The sequence below is a fragment of the Malania oleifera genome, chromosome 1 (assembly GCF_029873635.1).
Source record: "Malania oleifera isolate guangnan ecotype guangnan chromosome 1, ASM2987363v1, whole genome shotgun sequence".
NCBI classification, from domain to species: domain Eukaryota; kingdom Viridiplantae; phylum Streptophyta; class Magnoliopsida; order Santalales; family Ximeniaceae; genus Malania; species Malania oleifera.
The window spans coordinates 18,474,989-18,495,319 of NC_080417.1; the positions used below are offsets into that span (position 1 = coordinate 18,474,989).

The 20,331-nt window shown below is 34.7% G+C and overlaps 1 protein-coding gene across 2 annotated transcripts in view; it reads left to right on the plus strand.

The window, feature by feature from the left end:
• The window catches only part of LOC131157882 (glutamate receptor 2.9-like), a 32,840-nt gene extending 12,817 nt beyond the window's left edge, over positions 1-20,023 (plus strand). Inside the window, exons 2-5 of one of the 2 annotated variants that reach the window (XM_058112319.1) lie at positions 16,375-17,684; positions 18,293-18,605; positions 18,947-19,345; positions 19,457-20,023. In XM_058112319.1, coding sequence (XP_057968302.1) covers positions 16,375-17,684; positions 18,293-18,605; positions 18,947-19,068 — 1,745 coding nt within the window. In that variant the 3' untranslated portion in view covers positions 19,069-19,345; positions 19,457-20,023. The remainder of the gene's footprint in view (positions 1-16,374; positions 17,685-18,292; positions 18,606-18,946; positions 19,346-19,456) is intronic. The other variant, XM_058112327.1, reaches the window with a different exon arrangement.
• The last annotated feature ends 308 nt before the right edge of the window (positions 20,024-20,331 follow it).

Sequence of the window (20,331 nt, forward strand, 5' to 3'; positions counted from 1 at the left end):
TTCCCACCAACGAATTTTAAAGATTCTTCGTAAAGTTCTTGAGTGGCCAAATGAACTGTCTTTTGGGGAAACCAAGACATAATCCCAGCAGAAGATCCAAGTGATCATAAAGTATGAACAAAAGAAGAGAAGGCTTGCAGTCTCTTCAAGGCGTCCTTTTGAATAATAGATTGGAAGCTTAAAATTTTTTCTAAATAAATCAAAATCATCTCTAATATTTTTTGGGAAAATTCCAGCTTCAGCACCGAAGTAAGAAAACCAGGTGAGAAACCATTTTGGAAAATTCTTTATAATTTTCTGATCAAAATGCACGAACCAGGAGTGAGTAAAATTTCTTACATAAAAAACATAATACCAGGCCTTTTGATAATCTTGGTAATCATAGGTCTGTGGAATAAAAATTCTTTTAAATTCTTTTGATGTTCGAGGATGCTGTCCCCAAACTGAGGGAGTAATGACTTTAATAATTTTTAATTTTGAAAAGTTGATCTTTTGAGAATCTTGAAGATCATAAGTATGATCGATAATGACCGAATTTGTTTCAATGAGAATTAATTCGTAAAATCTTCGATCCTTGATAATATCTGGAGTGTCGAAATGACATCCTCTGAAAAAACATTTTTTGATAACTTCAAATGGTTGAGAAGCTTCCCATTCAGCTTCAATTGGGAAAAGATCTTCATAAATATTTTTGGTAAAATATCCCCTTGGGGAGTCTTTTGATGGAGAAGGTCTAGGAGAAGACACTTTCCCTTCCATAATGTCTTTGAAGCTTGGAGTTTGAGGCTTTGAAGGTCTCTCGAGAGGGGAAAATCTATTGGTTAAAGGGATTCTTTCTGGAGCTTTTGAGGAAGAGGCTTTGGAATAAAGGTCACTCGCGGTTTGTCTTCTGGCCATGATTTCCCTGTAAGAATTCTCTCGTTAAAAAATCCGGGATCGAATTTGAAGTTCCTTTAATAAATTCAATTTTAAAGTCAAAAACCGAGAGAATTGCTTGCCATCTTGCGAAAATCTGTTTTGAAACGAGATTTTTAACATCTTTTTCAATAATGTTTTTTGCACTAGCGCAATCAATACGGAGTAAAAACTCTTTGTTAATTAAATCGTCTTGAAACTTTTGAATACACAAAACGATTGAAAGCATTTCTTTTTTAATAGTGGAGTAATTAACTTGGGGTCCTGACCAAGCTCCTGAATGAAATCTAACTAAGGTTTCTTGTGAATTAATCTTTTGTTTAAGTATTCCTCCAAATCCTTCATTAGAGGCATCAGTTTCTACAATCATAAAGGCTTCTGGATCGGGGAGACTAAGACATGGTAAGGTTTTGACCAAAGTTTTGACTTTTATAACAATTTGGGTACATTCTTCATCCCAAATTGGGGGGTTTTTCTTAAGTCTTTTAAATAATGGTTTTATTAAAATTCTGATTTTTGGAATAAAATCTGCTACGTAATTAAGACATCCTAAGAATCGTTGCAGTTGATTTTTATTGGTAATTTCATTTGGGAATTTGTCAGCAAATTCTAAAAACCTCTGGATTGGGGTAATCTTGTTTTGATAAATTTGATGTCCAAGAAATCTGACATTGGTTTGAAAAAGTTTAATTTTTGTTTTAGAGACAACTAAACCATTTCTCTTGACAATATTATAGAAGATGTTAAGATGTTTAAAATGTTGACTAATTGATTCTGAGTAAACAAGGACATCGTCAATGTAGACAATGGTGAAATTTGTATAATTATTAAAGATTTCATTCATAATGTTTTGAAATTCTGAAGGAGCATTTTTGAGTCCAAAAGGCATCACATTCCATTCGTAGTGTCCGAATGGTACTGTAAATGCAGTTTTGTACTTATCTTCTTCAACAATTTGTATTTGCCAAAATCCTGACTTCATGTCAAATTTTGAATAAATAACAGCAGTGTTAAGTCTATTGAGTAAGTCTCTTTTGTTAGGTATTGGATACCTAATCCATTGTAGGGCTTTGTTTAATGGTTTATAATTAATAACAAGTCTTGGGGCTCCTCTCTCTATTTCAGCTTGATTCTGAACATAGAAGGCTGCACAGCTCCAAGGTGATTTACTTTTTCTTATTAATTTTTTGTTAAGTAATTCTTGTATTTCCTTTTTACAATACTTGAGTAATGTTTTATTCATTTGAATGGGTCTTGCTTTTGTAGGTATATTTTCTTCATTAAAATTTTTAACGTAAGGTAATTTGATTGAATGCTTCTTTCTTTCCCAAAAGGCATTTGGGAGATCAGAACAGACTTCCTTTTCAAGTTTTTCTTTGAATAAATCAATTTGTCTTTTAATTTCTGGATTTTTGATTTGTTCTTCAACCTTTTTATGATAAATTTCTCTTGATAAGGATTTAATATGTCTTTGTTTATTTTGGATAAGATTTATTTTACTAATTCCTAAATCTTTAAGTGTGTTAATTTCTTTTTCTTGCATTTTGTCAACAAATTCGAACGTAATGTCTTGGTTACCGATTGAAGTAAATACTCCTTTTTCATTTACTGTAAAAGGGTATATCATTGTAAAGAAAGGTGTTCCAAGTATGATTTCTTGTTGCATATTTTTGACAAGTATAAAAGTGGTTTTGAGACAACTGTTATCTTTACAAATGTGAGCATTAGAAATTTTGTATTGTATTTTGAGTGTAGAATTTGTTGCACTGAATAATTGTACTTTTGTTTTTTCGTAATAATGTGTAGGAATAAGTCCTTCTTGAATACAGTTAAGATCTGCACCTGTATCCAGGAGGGCGCATCCTTTAAGGACAAAATCTTTATTAATAACAATCTTAACTTCTGAATACCATTTATGAATATTAACCTTTGATAAATAATGAAGAAATCCTTGATTAATTTGAAAATCATCTTCATCATCTGAATTGATTTTCTCCTTACCTTTGTTAATTTTTTCTAATTTTGCATTTACTTGAATAATTTCTTGTTTAAATTCTTCACTTTGTTCTTTTAATTTCTTAATTTCTCCTTTAGTTTGGTTAACTTCTCTTTGTAAATCTTGAATAGTAACATTTTCTTTTGGCAAGGCTTCTTTATCTTTAAATCTATTGAATATTTCTTCAATGTTATATCCTTCTTCAATTTTGGGAAGTTTATCTTTTTCTAAGTTCTTTTTTAATTTTTGTAAATACTTATTCTTAATTTCTGGTTCTTGAATATGTTCAATCATTTCAAGAATGATCTCATTTGTTTTTGAAATAACATTGACAGATTTTGAGCATTTATTACAAGAACAAAATCCTAAATCTTCTTGACAAGATTCTTCTGAAGAAGTGTTTTGACTAAGAGATTCGAAACTTGAAATAATTTCATTAATAAATTCTTTATTTGAATCTGAACTGGAATAAGTGGTTTCTGATTCTTCTGAAGTATTGTTGATAATTAGGTTGAGCATTTGTCTTTTTAATTTTCTTTCAATATTAAGTTCTTTGATTTTTTGCTTAACCCTACAGTCTCTTGCATAATGTCCCTTTTTCCCGCATTTGAAACACGTTTTTTGATTCTTAAAATTTTGAGGCTTTTCTTTTTGATGCTTAGAAGATCCTTCAGATTTCTTTTTCTTTTTATAATATTTTTTATCGTAATTTTTGTAATATTTCTTTGATGGTTTGTATTTTTTGTGAATTTTCTTAGAATGTTTTCTTGAAGGTGCTTGAATTTTCTCATACCCGTATTGAGCACAGAAATCTCCAAGTTCACCTTTGTTTCTCTTGAATTCAGATTTCATCTGAGATTACATTTTAAGTTCATTGCATAATTTAAGACCTTCATGATTAATTGTGCAAACAATTTGACCGTAAGTGATTGATTCATAATTTGTTCCTAGAGTTTCTTTGACTCGATCTCTCACTCTTTGAGCGAAGAGTTTTGGTAATCCACTTATGAACTTTTCTTTCCAAAATCCAGATCTTCCATCTGGTCTACTCATAACTTTAGCAATAAAGATATCTTTATACCATTGAAAGTCTGATAATTTTGGACAAGTGAGGTTAAGAAGAATGACACTATTCTTCTCATGTTAGCTACTTTGTTCACCAATAAATTGTCTAAAGATTGACCAAATAAGTGCTGCAACAGCATCACTTTCTTGAGTAGTAGTTCCATTCTCTTCCTTAATTTTCTTTGATTCGTAAATCTGTCTTTTTTCAAAAGGAGTGAGATAGTGATCCCACCATTCTCTAAGTGTTCCGGTAAAACCATGAGAAAGTAATGAGACAATTTGAACTTCACTTGCTTTGTTTGAATGAAGCCTGTAGGCAGTTGCTGCCATAGCCATTTGATGTAAAAAGGAGTGAAGTTGATGTTCAGTAAGACCATCAATTCTCCATTCATGGATTTCATTTCCTTGAAAGTTTCTTTGAGGAAGAAGGTCATTTGATTCTTCTGATAAGAGACTTGGTGGAGTTGGTTTTTTGTAATAAGTTCTTTGACTTTGACTTTTCCAATCTTTTATTTTATTAAGATCAAATTCTTCCGTAAAGTTTGATTCAAGAGCATTAATTGCTACTTCCCTAGATATTGTATTAATTTTAAGATTTGAAGTTTGACTAACTAATTCATCAATTCTTTTAATTAATAATTCATTTTGTTTGTCAAAGTTGAAATTCTTAAGATTATGATCAATTATGTCAAAACTAATTGGTTCTTCCAATTTTTCTTTTGATTTGCTTGATTCGCCTTTTTCGTAAGTACTAAGGTTCTTAATTTCAGTAAGGTCTTCAAGTTGCTCTTCAATCCTTGTTGATTGAGTGGCTATTGATCTAAGCATTTGATTTGTATAATTATTTTGACTAATTAATTGATCAACTTCGCCTTTTCCTTTTGCTTCTTTAAAAGGTGAGGCTAAGATTTCGGTTCCTTTATAATTAAACTTAATTGAGTTTTCTGGAGGATGGATTGCTTTGACAAAGTAATTGTCAGTTGTTTTCCAATTTTTTGTTGGATCTTGTATAACATTTATTTCTTGTCTTTCTTTAACAAATTTGAAGAAAGGAATATTTTCTTTTAACTGTTTCATCTTTTTAAACCATTCTGTCCTAATTTGTTTTCTTTCTTTTTGATTGAATTTCTTAATAAATAATTTTCTATTTTTCTCATTTAGTTTATGATAATAATCCTTTTCAATCACTTCCATATCTGGTTTAAATTCTGTGTTGATAACCATAATATTTTTTCTCTGATTTTCTTCGTAAAGGTTTTCTCTTTGTTCTTCTGTTAAGATTTGTGATTCTGTTGGAGAACTTGTTTCAGGGATTTCTTGATAATATCCTTGAGGTATTTCTGGACCAAAGTCAACACCTTTTAACTTAAGATTTGGTTCAACATATGTATAAAGACTTGAAATACTCTTTCTTCCTAAATCAATTGGTTGTCTAGAAGTTTGCCCTAGACTCTGGCTTCTTGTGAGTAAAGGTTGAAAGTTAATTTTAACATTTCCTTCTTGATTTTGAATAATTCTTGTGGCAGTTGGTTTTTGTCTTTCTGGAATAATTTGATGATCTGTTTCGTTTAAATTTGTGAATTTCCATTCTCCCCCAGCCTGAATCTCATTCCATAGAAGTTTCTTGGGATGAGAGGCAAAGGATTTTCTATTATAATTGGCTTGTAACATAAGAGTTTCTCCTTTCTCACTTGTTTGAATTGAATTTGGTAATATTGTCGAAGTTGTTGCCTTATAATAAATTTGGTAAATAAGTTCAAGATTTGAAAGACTTAAGAAAAACCCCCCAATTTGGGATGAAGAATGTACCCAAATTGTTATAAAAGTCAAAACTTTGGTCAAAACCTTACCATGTCTTAGTCTCCCCGATCCAGAAGCCTTTATGATTGTAGAAACTGATGCCTCTAATGAAGGATTTGGAGGAATACTTAAACAAAAGATTAATTCACAAGAAACCTTAGTTAGATTTCATTCAGGAGCTTGGTCAGGACCCCAAGTTAATTACTCCACTATTAAAAAAGAAATGCTTTCAATCGTTTTGTGTATTCAAAAGTTTCAAGACGATTTAATTAACAAAGAGTTTTTACTCCGTATTGATTGCGCTAGTGCAAAAAACATTATTGAAAAAGATGTTAAAAATCTCGTTTCAAAACAGATTTTCGCAAGATGGCAAGCAATTCTCTCGGTTTTTGACTTTAAAATTGAATTTATTAAAGGAACTTCAAATTCGATCCCGGATTTTTTAACGAGAGAATTCTTACAGGGAAATCATGGCCAGAAGACAAACCGCGAGTGACCTTTATTCCAAAGCCTCTTCCTCAAAAGCTCCAGAAAGAAACCCTTTAACCAATAGATTTTTCCCCTCTCGAGAGACCTTCAAAGCCTCAAACTCCAAGCTTCAAAGACATTATGGAAGGGAAAGTGTCTTCTCCTAGACCTTCTCCATCAAAAGACTCCCCAAGGGGATATTTTACCAAAAATATTTATGAAGATCTTTTCCCAATTGAAGCTGAATGGGAAGCTTCTCAACCATTTGAAGTTATCAAAAAATGTTTTTTCAGAGGATGTCATTTCGACACTCCAGATATTATCAAGGATCGAAGATTTTACGAATTAATTCTCATTGAAACAAATTCGGTCATTATCGATCATACTTATGATCTTCAAGATTCTCAAAAGATCAACTTTTCAAAATTAAAAATTATTAAAGTCATTACTCCCTCAGTTTGGGGACAGCATCCTCGAACATCAAAAGAATTTAAAAGAATTTTTATTCCACAGACCTATGATTACCAAGATTATCAAAAGGCCTGGTATTATGTTTTTTATGTAAGAAATTTTACTCACTCCTGGTTCGTGCATTTTGATCAGAAAATTATAAAGAATTTTCCAAAATGGTTTCTCACCTGGTTTTCTTACTTCGGTGCTGAAGCTGGAATTTTCCCAAAAAATATTAGAGATGATTTTGATTTATTTAGAAAAAATTTTAAGCTTCCAATCTATTATTCAAAAGGACGCCTTGAAGAGACTGCAAGCCTTCTCTTCTTTTGTTCATACTTTATGATCACTTGGATCTTCTGCTGGGATTATGTCTTGGTTTCCCCAAAAGACAGTTCATTTGGCCACTCAAGAACTTTACGAAGAATCTTTAAAATTCGTTGGTGGGAAAAATTCATTATGCCTGAAGGAAAAGTGCGTGCCTGGCTTTCAAAGTCTTCTTACCCAGAAATTCCAGTTACACAAAAGAAGAAATTTATTCCTGAAGAAGAAGACGACACAATGTCAACAGTGTGACTTTCCTCAAGAAAGTCAAAATCTTCTACAAAGTCAAAATTACTAAAAATGATCGCCCAGCTCGCTTCTGATGAGTCCGGATCCGAACCCGACTCGCCACCAGCACCGAACTTCAACCTGCTAGGATCCGATATTGAATCCTGGTACAAATTTATGAATGATCCAGATGAAGCTTGTTCAAAATAATTTTATCAAGACAATGACAGCTGCGACAGGCCATCCTGTCAAGATTTATCAAGATTTTTACAGCTGGCAGCTTTTGCCCAGCTTATGTAAATTATTTATCTTTGAGTCTAAAGCTTTTACACCTGTCCACCACTTGGGGCCAGGGTTGTATTTCTTTGTCAGAGTTAAATATTTTATTTAAAGGTGGTGGGACCTCCACACAAATGCAACCATCCATGTGCTGTCACCTTTATTTAAAGTATTTTGTTTTGTTGCGTCGGCTCGTCTGTCCTGTAAGGATTCCGTGTCATTTAAGTGGACGATGGGGCCCAAAGAGCACCCGCACTTATTTCCCCGGATTCCAAACCTTTCAAGTCCGAGCCAGTCTGTGTTTAAATAAGAGGTTCAGCTTCAGTTGTTCCTCGCACCAAGTTGAGGGTTTAATTTCTACTAGAGAAAGCCTGAGTCTTCGAGCTCCACTCAACTTCTCTTTTCTCCCATCCCTCTCAACTTCTGTAAGGTCACTTCTTCCTGTAAATTAACAAAGTTTTTAATACAAGATTGTGTGTGTTTATTCCATTATTTTATTATTCAAAATAAGTATGCTCCGCACTTGCGACATAGTTCGATCTTGTGCATCAAAAAAACTGTTTGTTTAAGATTATTCAATTATTCACCTTCTCAAAGATTGCTCAAAGGTTTTTGGGTCTGATATTCGTGTCAGATTCCAAAGTAATAGCAGGTTCGTAAGAACTCGTTAGTCATCCTTTAAATCTTGAGAAGACTTTCTTATTTCAATTCTGCTATTTACGATGCTTATATTTTTTTGCTTGCCAATTGTTTAAAAATTTCCTTTGTAGAGAACGATCCTGAGATTGTGGTATCAGAGAATTAAGAATTTTCCTTTGTTTATGATATTTTGAACTAGCTTATCCATTTTCTTTCTAAGTTTTCAGTCTAGTTGTAGGTTTTGAAGTTTTCCTAATCGGGAACGGCACCGGGACCACCCTAAAACGCACTCCTGGCAACAGCGGGCTGACCAACGGATTTTCACTGCCTTACCAACGCTTAGCGAAAATCAAAACATACAATTTTGTATGAAAACTTTTGAAAGATTGTATATTAAATTTAGAGAGACTTTCAAATGACACATGGATCAATGATTCCTTGTTTGTTTTACTGAACTAAACAAGTAATTTGAAGATCTAATTGACGTTTGACACAAGTGAATTTTCCTATTTGAATTAGATGGTGAACTACAGTTTTCCATTTGTGCTATGGGAAAAGGAAAATTTTTAACTTATTGAATATCCTGGTTAAAAAAATTCACTCTAATTACAAGAAACCTCTTGATCATTGAAGGCACTTTGATTCATAGGAAGACAGTTTAACCGACTCCTCATTCAGAACATAGAAATATTAATAACAAGGAATACATAATTTCACGGACTTGGGACAGCAGTTTGGTTACTCCATTGCAATCCAGACATTGCAAGTTCAAGTTGTTGAAACGGCATAAGTGCTGAGGTGATTAAATGTCCATAAGGGGAACCAGTAATTTTATGAATTTTTAAATTTTTATATATTTACTTGTTTATTTAACGAGTCATTTGTAAAATAAATTATCCCATTAATTTAAATTAAAAGAAATAAATTAATTTGCTCACTAATTGCTGCTTTTTATTTATAATTTAATAATTTGAGTAAGAGTAGTGTTAATGTAGTTATATCTCTCTTTGAAATTCTGTTAAAAAAATTGTGGAGAGAGAGAGAGAGAGAGAGAGTTTTGTGAGAAAGCCATGAACCTACTGAAGTTAGTTAATTCAGTTATTTAGTTGAAAAGTCAGCAGACAACTCAGCTTATAGTCAGCAGAACATTCAGCAATAAAATTATTCAGTCAGCAAGTTGCAGCCAGTGTGATTCTTATTCAAAGTTCGGTTCAGTTTTTCATAGTGGAATACAACTGTCATCCATTAATAGCATAGGAGTGAGTTATTTAGTCTAGGAACTTGTCATATTCTTTGCCTTGTTTCTAGGTTTATTTAATGAGTTGTTAAGTCCCTAGAATATTAAAATTTCCCATCTATTCCCCATATTCTCTGCCCTATAAATAGTGGTCTTATCCCAGTCATTTTAAGTAGTGAAAAAATAGAAAAGAATCTCAAAATCCAGCAAAAAGTGCTGCAGCTCTGTAGCTTTTTATATATGTAATTTCTTCATCAAGTCAGTAAATTAAAGAGGCATTTTTCAGTATTTTTTTTCTTTGTTTTTTCTGTTTTTCTATTCTTCTGTTCCAACAAAATTGAATAATTTTATTGCTGAATGTTCTGCTGACTGTAAGCTGAGTTGTCTGCTGACTTTTCAACTAAATAACTGAATTAGCTAACTTCAGTAGGTTCACGGATTTCTCACAAATTCCCCTCTAGAGCCGTGTCGTTCAACACCTCTTCCTCTGCTGGAACTATGTTCAATTATTCTCAAAACCAAGTACCCATCTTTGAAGGAGAAAATTATGGGTACTGGGCTGATCAAATGAAAATTTTCTTCATTGCACGAGACTTATGGGAGATTATTGAAGAAGGGTATGATGATTCAACTTCAGCAAATGATAATTCATCCTCTACAGACACAAGCACAACCTCATCCAAGAGATCTGCCCAGAACAAAGAAAAAATAAAAAATAATGCTCTTGCTTTGAGTTATCTTCATCAAGGGATCAGCAAGACCATCTATTCCTGCATCTTTAGTCCCATGGTCGTGGAAGAGGCCTTGGCAGATGCAGGAATTGCCTTTTGAATGCTAAAGACGCTTGGGAAACACTACAGAAGGAATTTCAAGGAAACAATAAAGTAGTCTTGATCTGACTACAATCTCTTTGGAAGAACTTTGATTGCTTGGCAATGAATGATTTTGAAAGCATCAAAGATTTTTTCTCCAAGGTTGCTGAAATAGTCAACCAAATCAGAGCTTATGGTGATCGGATAGAAGAAAAAAAGATCGTTGAAAAAATTCTCAGAAGTTTACCACCAAAATTTGATCATGCAGCTGCAGCAATTGAATCAAAAAACCTCTCAATTATGACCATGTTTGACCTTTGTGGTTCTTTAGAATCACATGAGGAAAGAATTAAAAAATCTTCAGGTCAACCCTTGGAGCAGGCTTTTCAATCAAAGCTCAACTTGAATCGGAAAAATCAAGAGAGGAAGGGAAATTTTTAGCAACAAGACCAGTCTCAAAGAAGCCAAAATAATCAGTCCCGTGGTCGTGGAAGAGGCCGTGGCAGAGGTAGGAATAACAATCAAGGACAGAATTGCATCATATGCAAGAAGTCAAATCACACCTTAGCTAAATGCTATTTAAAGTGTAAAAGGTGTCGCATTCCAAACCATTCAGACCGGGATTGTTGGCACAAAAAGAATGAAAGTTCAGGAGCAAATTTCAGTAAGGAAAATGATGAAGAGCAAGTGTTTCTCATTTGTCTCAATGTTGAAAGCAATGGAGACTAGGTTTGGTGCGTTGATAGTGGCTGCAACAATCATATGACAAGTAACTGTGAGTTATTTTTTAAAATTGATGAAAATGCTTCAAATTCTGTTATTCTTGGTGATGGGAAATTTGTAAAAGTTGAAGGAAAATGTGTAATAGTAGTGCAGTCCATATCAGGTGAGCAAAAATTCATCCATGATGTTCTTTATGTCCCAAGTCTTGCTCACAATCTCTTAAGTGTGGGTAGTTAATTCAAAAAGGATATCAAGTCCATTTTGAAGGAAATGAATGCATAATCATAGACAAGAAGAAAAACTCACTAATGGCTAAAGTTGAGATGACTCGAAACAAGGTTTTTCTACTCTCTATCAACTACACAAGTCCAGTGGCTTTGAAGAGTGAAATTTCAGACGAATCTCAACTATGACATCTTAGATATGGGCATTTAAATCATAAGGGACTGTAGCTTCTCAAGAAAAAGGATATGGTTCGTGGTCTTCCCCAAATAAATCAAATTGAAGGAGTTTGTGAAGGCTGTATTTATGGGAAGATGCACCACCTTCCTTTCCCCGAAATTTCTTGGAGGGCTAAAGCTCCTTTGGAGCTTGTTCATGCAGATATATTTAGTCCCACAAGAACACCATCTCTTGGAAACAAAAGGTATTTCATCCTTTTTGTTGATTATTTTACTAGAATGATATGGTTGTATTTTATTCGGCAAAAACCAGATGCCTTCTCAATATTTCTGGAGTTCAAAGCCCTCATTGAAAGGCAAAGTGGGCTGAAAATGAAGACCTTAAGAACTGATCGTGGAGGTGAATTCATATATCACCTGTTCATGAATTATTGCAAGAAGGAAGGCATTCAAAGGAAACTAACAGTGAGTAGAAGCCCTCAGTAGAACGGAGTTACTGAAATAAAGAATTGGACCATTGTTGAAATGGCTCAGAGCATGTTAAAAGGTAAAGGACTTCCTAATTCTCTTTGGGCTGAAGCTGTACATACCACTATTTATATCTTAAACATGTCACCAACAAAATTAGTGAAGAATAAAACTCCCTATGAGGCTTGGAGTGGGAGAAAACCAGATGTTAGCCATCTGAAAGTGTTTGGTTGTCTAGCCTACTCACTCAACAAAGTTCCTAATAAGGACAAGTTTGATCAGAAGGGAGAAAAGCTTCTGTTTATTAGGTACAATGATGAATCAAAGGGCTACTGGTTGCTGAATCCTTTTAATCACAAGCTGACAGTGGCAAGAGATGTCATCTTTGATGAAAGGGGAGTATGGCCGCAGACTTCCAGCAGCTAGAACTCAACAAATATTCTAGATTTTGTACCAGCTAAAGCAACAAGACCTAAATTAGCTACTGAATCTCAGAATCTAGCAATTTCAGAAGTTGAAATTGCACCCGGGAACCTTAGTTCAAAATTCGAAAATTCTGAAAAGGAACTTCATCCTCTTCACTTGTCCTAAGAAGATCTGAAAGAGTTAGAAGACCTCCGGAGAGGTATGGTGATTTTAGAAGCTTTTTTTCTAATGAAAATTCAGAATTTGCTCTTTTGTCTTGTAAGCCACAGAATTTTGAAGATTCAGTGAAGGATAAAAAATGGAAAAAGGCCATGGAAGAAGAGCTGAACGTGATTGAAAAGAACAACACATGGAACCTTATGGATCCTCCTAAAGGCAAAGACATTATTGGTTTCAAGTGGGTTTACAAAACCAAGTACAACGAGGATGGTTCCATTCAAAAGTACAAGGCCAGATTGGTTGCCAAAGGTTATTCTCAACAACCTGGAGTTGATTTCAACGAGACCTTTGCACCGGTTGCAAAAATTGAGACAATTCGGCTTGTATTTGCAATACTTGCCAAATTGGAGTTAAATGTGTATCAAATGGATGTTAAATCTACGTTTCTCAACGGAGAACTGAATGAGGAAGTTTATGTTGAGCAGCCATGTGGATATGAAGCAAAGGGCAAAGAAGAAAGGGTGTACAAACTGAACAAGGCTTTGTATGGCCTCAAACAAGCTCCACGAGCTTGGAACAGTAAGATTGATTCTTATTTTTAGAATTTAGGATTTCAGAAAAGCTCTCATTAACCAGCTCTTTATTTTTTTAAAAAAGTAACTAATTTCATCATTGTTTGCTTGTATGTTGATGATCTGATTTACTTTGGAAGTAATCTTCATTTACTTGCTGATTTCAAGCACTCAATGATGAAAAATTTTGAGATGACAGACTTAGGGATCATGAAGTACTTCCTCGGGATGCAAGTTAAGCAAGGAAGAGGGGAATTTTCATTTCCCAAGAAAAGTATGCAGCTGATATCTTGAAGAAATTTCATATGGATTGTGAGGCTATAAGTACTCCTATGGCTCTAAATGAAAAATTAAATTCTGATGATGGAGCTAAGAAATTCGACGAAAATTAGTATAGGAGTTTAGTTGGATCCCTTATTTACTTGACTCATACTAGGCCTGATAAGTGTACTTTATTATGCAGCAGCAAAAAGGGTATTAAGATACCTTAAAGGCACGCTAAAATTTGGACTAAAGTACAACAAAGATTCTAAGTTTGTTTTGATCAGTTTCACTGATAGTGATTGGGCCGAATCAGTTGATGATCGAAAAAGCACATCGGCATATGTTTTCTGTTTTGGAAATGGCACCATTTCATGGTGTTCAAGAAAGCAAAACACTGTTGCCTTGTCATCTGCAAAAGCAGAATATATTTCAGTAACAGAGGCTGCTTGTGAAGGAGTTTGGCTGAGGAAATTATTTAGTGATTTAGGGCTGAAGCAAGAGGGTCCTACAACCATTTATTGTGATAATATGTCAGCAATAGCTTTAACTAAGAACCTAGTTTTTCATGCTAGGACAAAGCATATTGAGGTCAGACATCACTTTATTTGTGATCTTATGTAGAAGGAAGAAATTCAGCTAGGTTTCATCAGCACTAATGAACAACCAGAAAACATGCTCACAAAACCTATTACTAAGAAGTTTTTGAAGTTCAGAGACATGTTAGGACTCACGGCTTTAGAGGGGAATTTGTGAGAAAGCCGTGAACATACTGAAGTTAGTTAATTCAGTTATTTAGTTGAAAAGTCAGCGGACAACTCAGCTTACAGTCAGCAGAACATTCAGCAATAAAATTATTCAGTCAGTAAGTTGCAGCCAGTGTGATTCTTGTTCAAAGTTCTATTCAGTTTTCAAAGTGGAATACAACTGTCATCCATTAATAGCATAGGAGTGAGTTATTTATTCTAGGAACTTGTCATATTCTTTGCCTTGTTTCTAGGTTTATTTAATGAATTGTTAAGTCCCTAGAATATTAAAATTTCCCATCTATTCCCCATGTACTCTGCCCTATAAATAGTGGCCTTATCCCAGTCATTTTAAGTAGTGAAAAAATAGAAAAGAATCTCAAAATCCAGCAGAAAGTGCTGCAGCATTGTAGCTTTTTATATATGTAATTTCTTCATCGAGTCAGTAAATTAAAGAAGCATTTTTCAGTATTTTTCTTTGTTTTTTCTGTTTTTCTATTCTTCTGTTCCAACAAGTTTTGTTAGAGTACTGCTAGTAATTATGAATTTTAATTTTTTGTATATTAACTTGTTTATTTAAAAAAAAAACACATTAAATTTACATTAAAGGAAATAAATTAGTTTTCTAAATAATCGTTATTTTTCATTTATAATTTAATTGAGTAATAATAATAGTATTGTAGTTATATTTCTTTCATTGAAATTTATAAAAAAAAATTGTAATTTTTAGTTGAATAATTATTTTTTACATATATATGAAAATATTTGATAACAAATTTTACATTTTTTACTATGTTGATATTTGTTAAAGCTTGATATACATTGTTGGTTAACAACCTAATAGCTTAAATTTTTAGATAAAGTGGTAATATATCAATATTAAATAAAAAAAGTTAATTTTGGATGTGCAATATCCTCTTCAATTACTTCTCAGATTCTTGAAACAATAAAGTGATTTTTTTTCATAAAAAATAAAGCGAGGCACTACATTATTCTTATAACTTTGCTTACGTACAATAGCAATTATGTTTTCTATATTCTACATTCCATCTAAGTATATAATTCAAAACATACTGTGATCCAAGATAGCATACCAACTAATTGACCCAAACAATTGGTTCATGCATACCATGATCCGAGATGGCATGCCGACTAAGCCTACCACACACACACACAAAACTGCATGCCTCTTAAGTAGTGTACCCTGTTCATGTACCCATACCACAACGTGAATGCACTGTGCTCCAGGTAGCTATGTGTGTCAGTGTAATTGGAGGCTTTCTGCACTAAATATATGTTTAGGGAAGGTGGAATTAGAGAAAAGCTTTGTGGCGGTGCTCAGTTTTTGGCTATCATTTGGCGTATTTGGGTGGGGAGTAATGACAAGATTTTTAGTTCTTAATTTGCTTTGGAGGAGAGTGGCGTTTCTTGCATTGTTGTGGTGTTCTGCAAATGGCTTCTTCTGGCATGTATCTATGGAAGCTTTGCTTCATTTGAGCTGTGTTGAAATTATTATTCTTTTCATCTTGCTGTTTTTTGCTGTGTATCAGGAGGATATCTTGTTCTTCCTGTTTTAATTTTCTTCTTTTTGTCGTATTCTTTCTTTCCATCTCCAATACGATTCTTTGTTTATTAATTTTAAAAAAAGACTCCATGGCTGCTAGAGAATCCTTCCCCATAATTCACCAGATTTAAGAAATTTTGCATTACAGCCATTTGGATTAGGGGCCTTACCATAAAAAAACATAGAAACTTTATCATTAGAAATTGAGAAATACCTTCTTGATTTCATCATCATCAACAATCCAAGCAAAAAGCTCAAAAAGCCTTTAAGATAGTTGCCATTGCATGGCTGAACCTTTATTAGCATATTTACCGGATTACAAAGCTTCTTGCTTTGAGTCATCCTGAGAATCCAGTTTTTTCCCATCTTGACATACAGGAGTCTGGTATTATTCCTTGTTCTTCTGGAGTTGAGCATTTAAGCAAAAAAAATTGGAATATTGGTACTCCAATTGCAACCACTGAGCTCTAGATGTCTATTTGAGAACTGAATCTTCAGCGTTTATAAGCTCCAAATACCTATGTTGCTTTTCTTTAACAGAGAGATTAAAAGCTCATTACCATTTTTATCGAGTAACTAAAGTTGGCAATGCTCCATTTCAATCATATGACTCTGAATATCTGAAAAGATCAGCTTATCAAATGCTCTTAGCTCCGGAGAATATCTATGCTGCTTTTTCTTTTTCTTTTTTGTAATTGTTATAGTTTCACCCACGTGCTGTTACAACACCTTCACGAAAGATTGTACCCATCTTCAACAATAGAAATTCAAGAGAAGTTGCATTAGAAATAAAATACAAGGCAATAATATAGTTGTTAATCTTTACCATGTTGGAATGCAGTATTTGATCTCATAAAACACCAGCAAGTGCAGGCAGTTGTGGGTACCCTGACAACACAGGAAGCTGCTGTGGTTGCAGAAATGGATGAAACTAATAGTAGAGTACCGCTTATTTCCTTGGATACAGCTTCAATAACTCCTTCAGTAATGCCAGTAGACATGCTACCTGTGATCCACATGGGTCATGGCATTTCTGTGGAGATGAGATGCATTGCTGCAATTGTTGGCTTCTTTCAGTGGCAAAAGGTGATAGCAATCTTTGAAGATAAATTTTCGTATGGTAGAGATTTAGGCATCATCACCCTTCTCTCTGAAACACTCCGAGGTGTTGGTGCAGAGATGGAACACTACTTAGCTTTCCCGTCGATGTCTTCTCTCTTGGACCCAAAAACCACCATCCAGGAAGAGCTGAAGAGACTGAGGGATAAGCAGGGCAGGGTCTTCATTGTTGTTCAATCTTCATCACAATTTACAGCTCTGCTGTTTGAACAGGCAATGCAAATGGAATTGATGGTGAAAGGCAATGTATGGATTACTACAAACTTTATTACTAGTCTTCTTGATTCCTTTCATTCATCTGTGATCACCTCCATGGAAGGAGTATTGGGCTTCAGAACTTACTTCTTAGACACTAGTGCATCCTTCAAAAATTTTAAAGCAAGATTCCGGAGAAAGTTCCTATCAGAATATCATGAAGAAGAAGAGAACATTGAACCCAGTGTATTTGCGCTTCGTGCATATGATGCAGTTTGGGCCATTGCCAAGGCTATAGAGAGGTTACCGGAGAACAGTAAATCAAAAATCTTACTGCCTACTATCTTATCCAGTAACTTCAGGGGCTTGAGCACTGAAATACGTTTTATGAATTACAAACTAGTGCATGCACCTGCCTTTCAGATTGTCAATGTTGTTGGTAAAAGTTACCGAGAGATGGGATATTGGTCACCAAAATTTGGTTTCTCAAGGACAATGTTCAAAGACGATGGTGCAGAGAGACAGAGAAACAGCAGCACTTCAGCTGAAGATGTGTTGGGCTCAGTGTACTGGCCTGGAGGGAAAACTTCGGTCCCAGTTAGGTTGATGGAAACCACGCTCTCTGGCAGACAAAAGCCACTGAGAATTGGGGTTCCAGTGAGATCAAACTTCACTCAATATGTGAAAGTAATTCAAGATGAGAATGGGACATATTTCAGTGGATTTTCATTAGATGTCTTCGACGCAGTCACAAAATTATTACCTTACCAGCTGCCCTATGAATGGATCCCTTTTAATGGTACTTATGATAAATTGGTGGAAGCAGTTAATCAAAAGGTCAGGTTTCAGATTTTTCTGCCCTGTACTTTTTACAAGAAAAGATTATTGACTAAAGGAAGAAAAAATCTTCGTTAGTTGCCTGCCCCATCACCCCTGTATGCTTTTTCTTTTTCTTGGTAAAAAAAGCCTTTTTTCTTAACTGAAACATATTCATGGTTCCAACACCCTTTTCTCCTTCAATATATATTGGACTTGAAAAAGTACAATACAGGTAGTGGTTCATAATCTCTTCCATTCCTTCTTTTCTCCTCTTCTTCCATTATTTTATTTTATTTTTTTTAGGTAGGGCAAATTATATTTTGCAGCAGAAACTAATGCTGAATATGAAAGCAACACCCAGGGTGCAAAGCTCCCACACCATATCTGAGACTCTGAGTTTTGAGGGAGGGCATGATGTATGCAGGCTTACCTGCCAAAATTGAAGAGGCTGTTTCTGCTGTGACCTTCTGGTTTGAGTGTAACACCCTTACCACTAGGTTGTGGTTGAATATATCCACAAAATGACATTGAAACTGTTCTTGACAAGCTTTATTTTTCACTATGTTCTTATATCTCATTGGTTCTTTGTTTACTCAACATTGATGAACTATCTATGGGTGATACAGGCTCTTGATGCAGCTGTTGGTGATATGCAAATAACATCAGATTGGTGCAAGCTCACAGAATTCTCACAACCCTATGTTGAATCAGGGCTTGTGATTGTAGTACCCGTAAATTCAAATGAATCACAAGAGCCCTGGATGTTCATGAGACCCTTCACATGGGGGCTGTGGTCTCTAATGGCAGCAATGAGTGTGTTCACTGGTGTAGTTGTATGGTTTATTGAACACCGAAGTAATGAAGATTTTAGAGGGCCGCGCCTGCAGCAAATTGGAAAAGTTCTGTGGTTCTCTTTTACCACACTCTACCTGGGACAGAGTAAGTTCTATCCTTGAACTATTTGAGCATTTAAAATTCATGTTGAGAATGTAAGAATAAGTATTCATGCTGCTCTTCTCGTTAAATTAAAGAGAAATGCCAATTATGAAAAGCTGTTGAGATTTCCCTGCATTACTTTTTTGGTAATGAATTACATTTTAGAGTGGCTAGAAGTGATGAATTTGAAAACATTAAAAACCAATTAGACATGTTTAGAAAACTCCCTAATAATTTTGAGGGAGCTTAAGAACTAGATGGAGGAAAGAATTTGGCTATGAAGTAGGTATTTAGAATGAAATAATATTGACTAAATTTCTTCAACTCATATCCTTAATTTGCAGGAGACTCGCTCACCACTAATTTGTCCAGGTTTGTGTTGGCCCCATGGCTGTTCCTGATCCTAGTTGTTGGTTCAACTTACACAGCAAGCCTTGCTTCAATGATGTCAAGCTTCAAGACTTGAACCATCTGCCCTAGATGTTGGATCACTCAAGAAGACAAATGCAGCTGTGGGGAGTGACCAAAACCCCTTAACTGTAGAGTATTTGGTAAATGTTTTGGGTTTTAAGCCTGAAAATATCAGGAGGATTGGTTCAATTGACGATGCGGCAGTAGCTTTATCAAGTGGAAGCATAAGGCAACTTTTCCTTCTCAACCCACATGCCAAAGTGTTTCTTGCCAAGTACTGCAAGGGCTTCACACTCGCAGGACCTACCTACATGCTCGGCGGCTTTGGCTTTGTAATCCAAATTATCCTCTTTTAACGATTGTGTTCTTTAACATGTACTAAAATGGAGGATCCTTAACTATTTCTTTACGTTCTGACCCTTTCTCCCTTTTTTTTCTCACAGGTATTTCCGAGGAATTCTTCTCTGGCTTTTGATGTTTCGGGGGCAATTCAAAGATTGACAGAGACAGGAGATCTGCGGCAAATGGAGCAAGCAATGCTTTCTTTTCTGAATTGCTCAGCTTTGCGAGTGGACACCAATGCAGACCAAAGTTTAGGACCTGTGCCATTCTCGGGCTTATTCATTCTCTCGGGTGGAATTTCTTCAATTGCACTGTTCATCATGGTCGCTCGCCTGCTGATGATGCATTGGCAGGGGTCCTCCATTCTTGCAGCATTAGCCTGGGGAGAAATTTGGAAACATGCCGCGATGCTACTTACAACCTTCAAAGGGAAGCTGAGTTCCACAGCCGGGTAACCAAAGATAATCCTTATACCATAATAAACAACACATTCCAAAATGCTAATCAATAGTTTAACGTTACCCAGAATGGTTTTATTTGTTTAACCTTTTTTCGCTGGCTCAGAAATGGTTCGACTGTTTCCTCACTGATTATTTGTACAAGAAATCTGTGTTTCTAGTTATGATTCAACGGATATATTCTTCATGTTGGCACTGGGTTTACTAATATACGCAATCCTGAAGAGGGGATAAATGAAAGGCAGAACTAATGATAGGTTGCTATTATACAAAAACAACATAAATTAAAAATGTTATTACTAAAATTACATTACACATTACACGGTCAAATTATCCTTAATTAATTGGGACTTCTCCAAACTTTGCTCGAAACTCCTGAGTCTGCATTGACAAACCTTATCAGCGACCACTATGGTATTATTACGAAGGCATATCTAGAAGTTTTGCCTAAATAATAATTTGAACAAAATTCTAATGTCATGTTTGCTATTTTCATGAATAGAATGGAATTAAAAGGA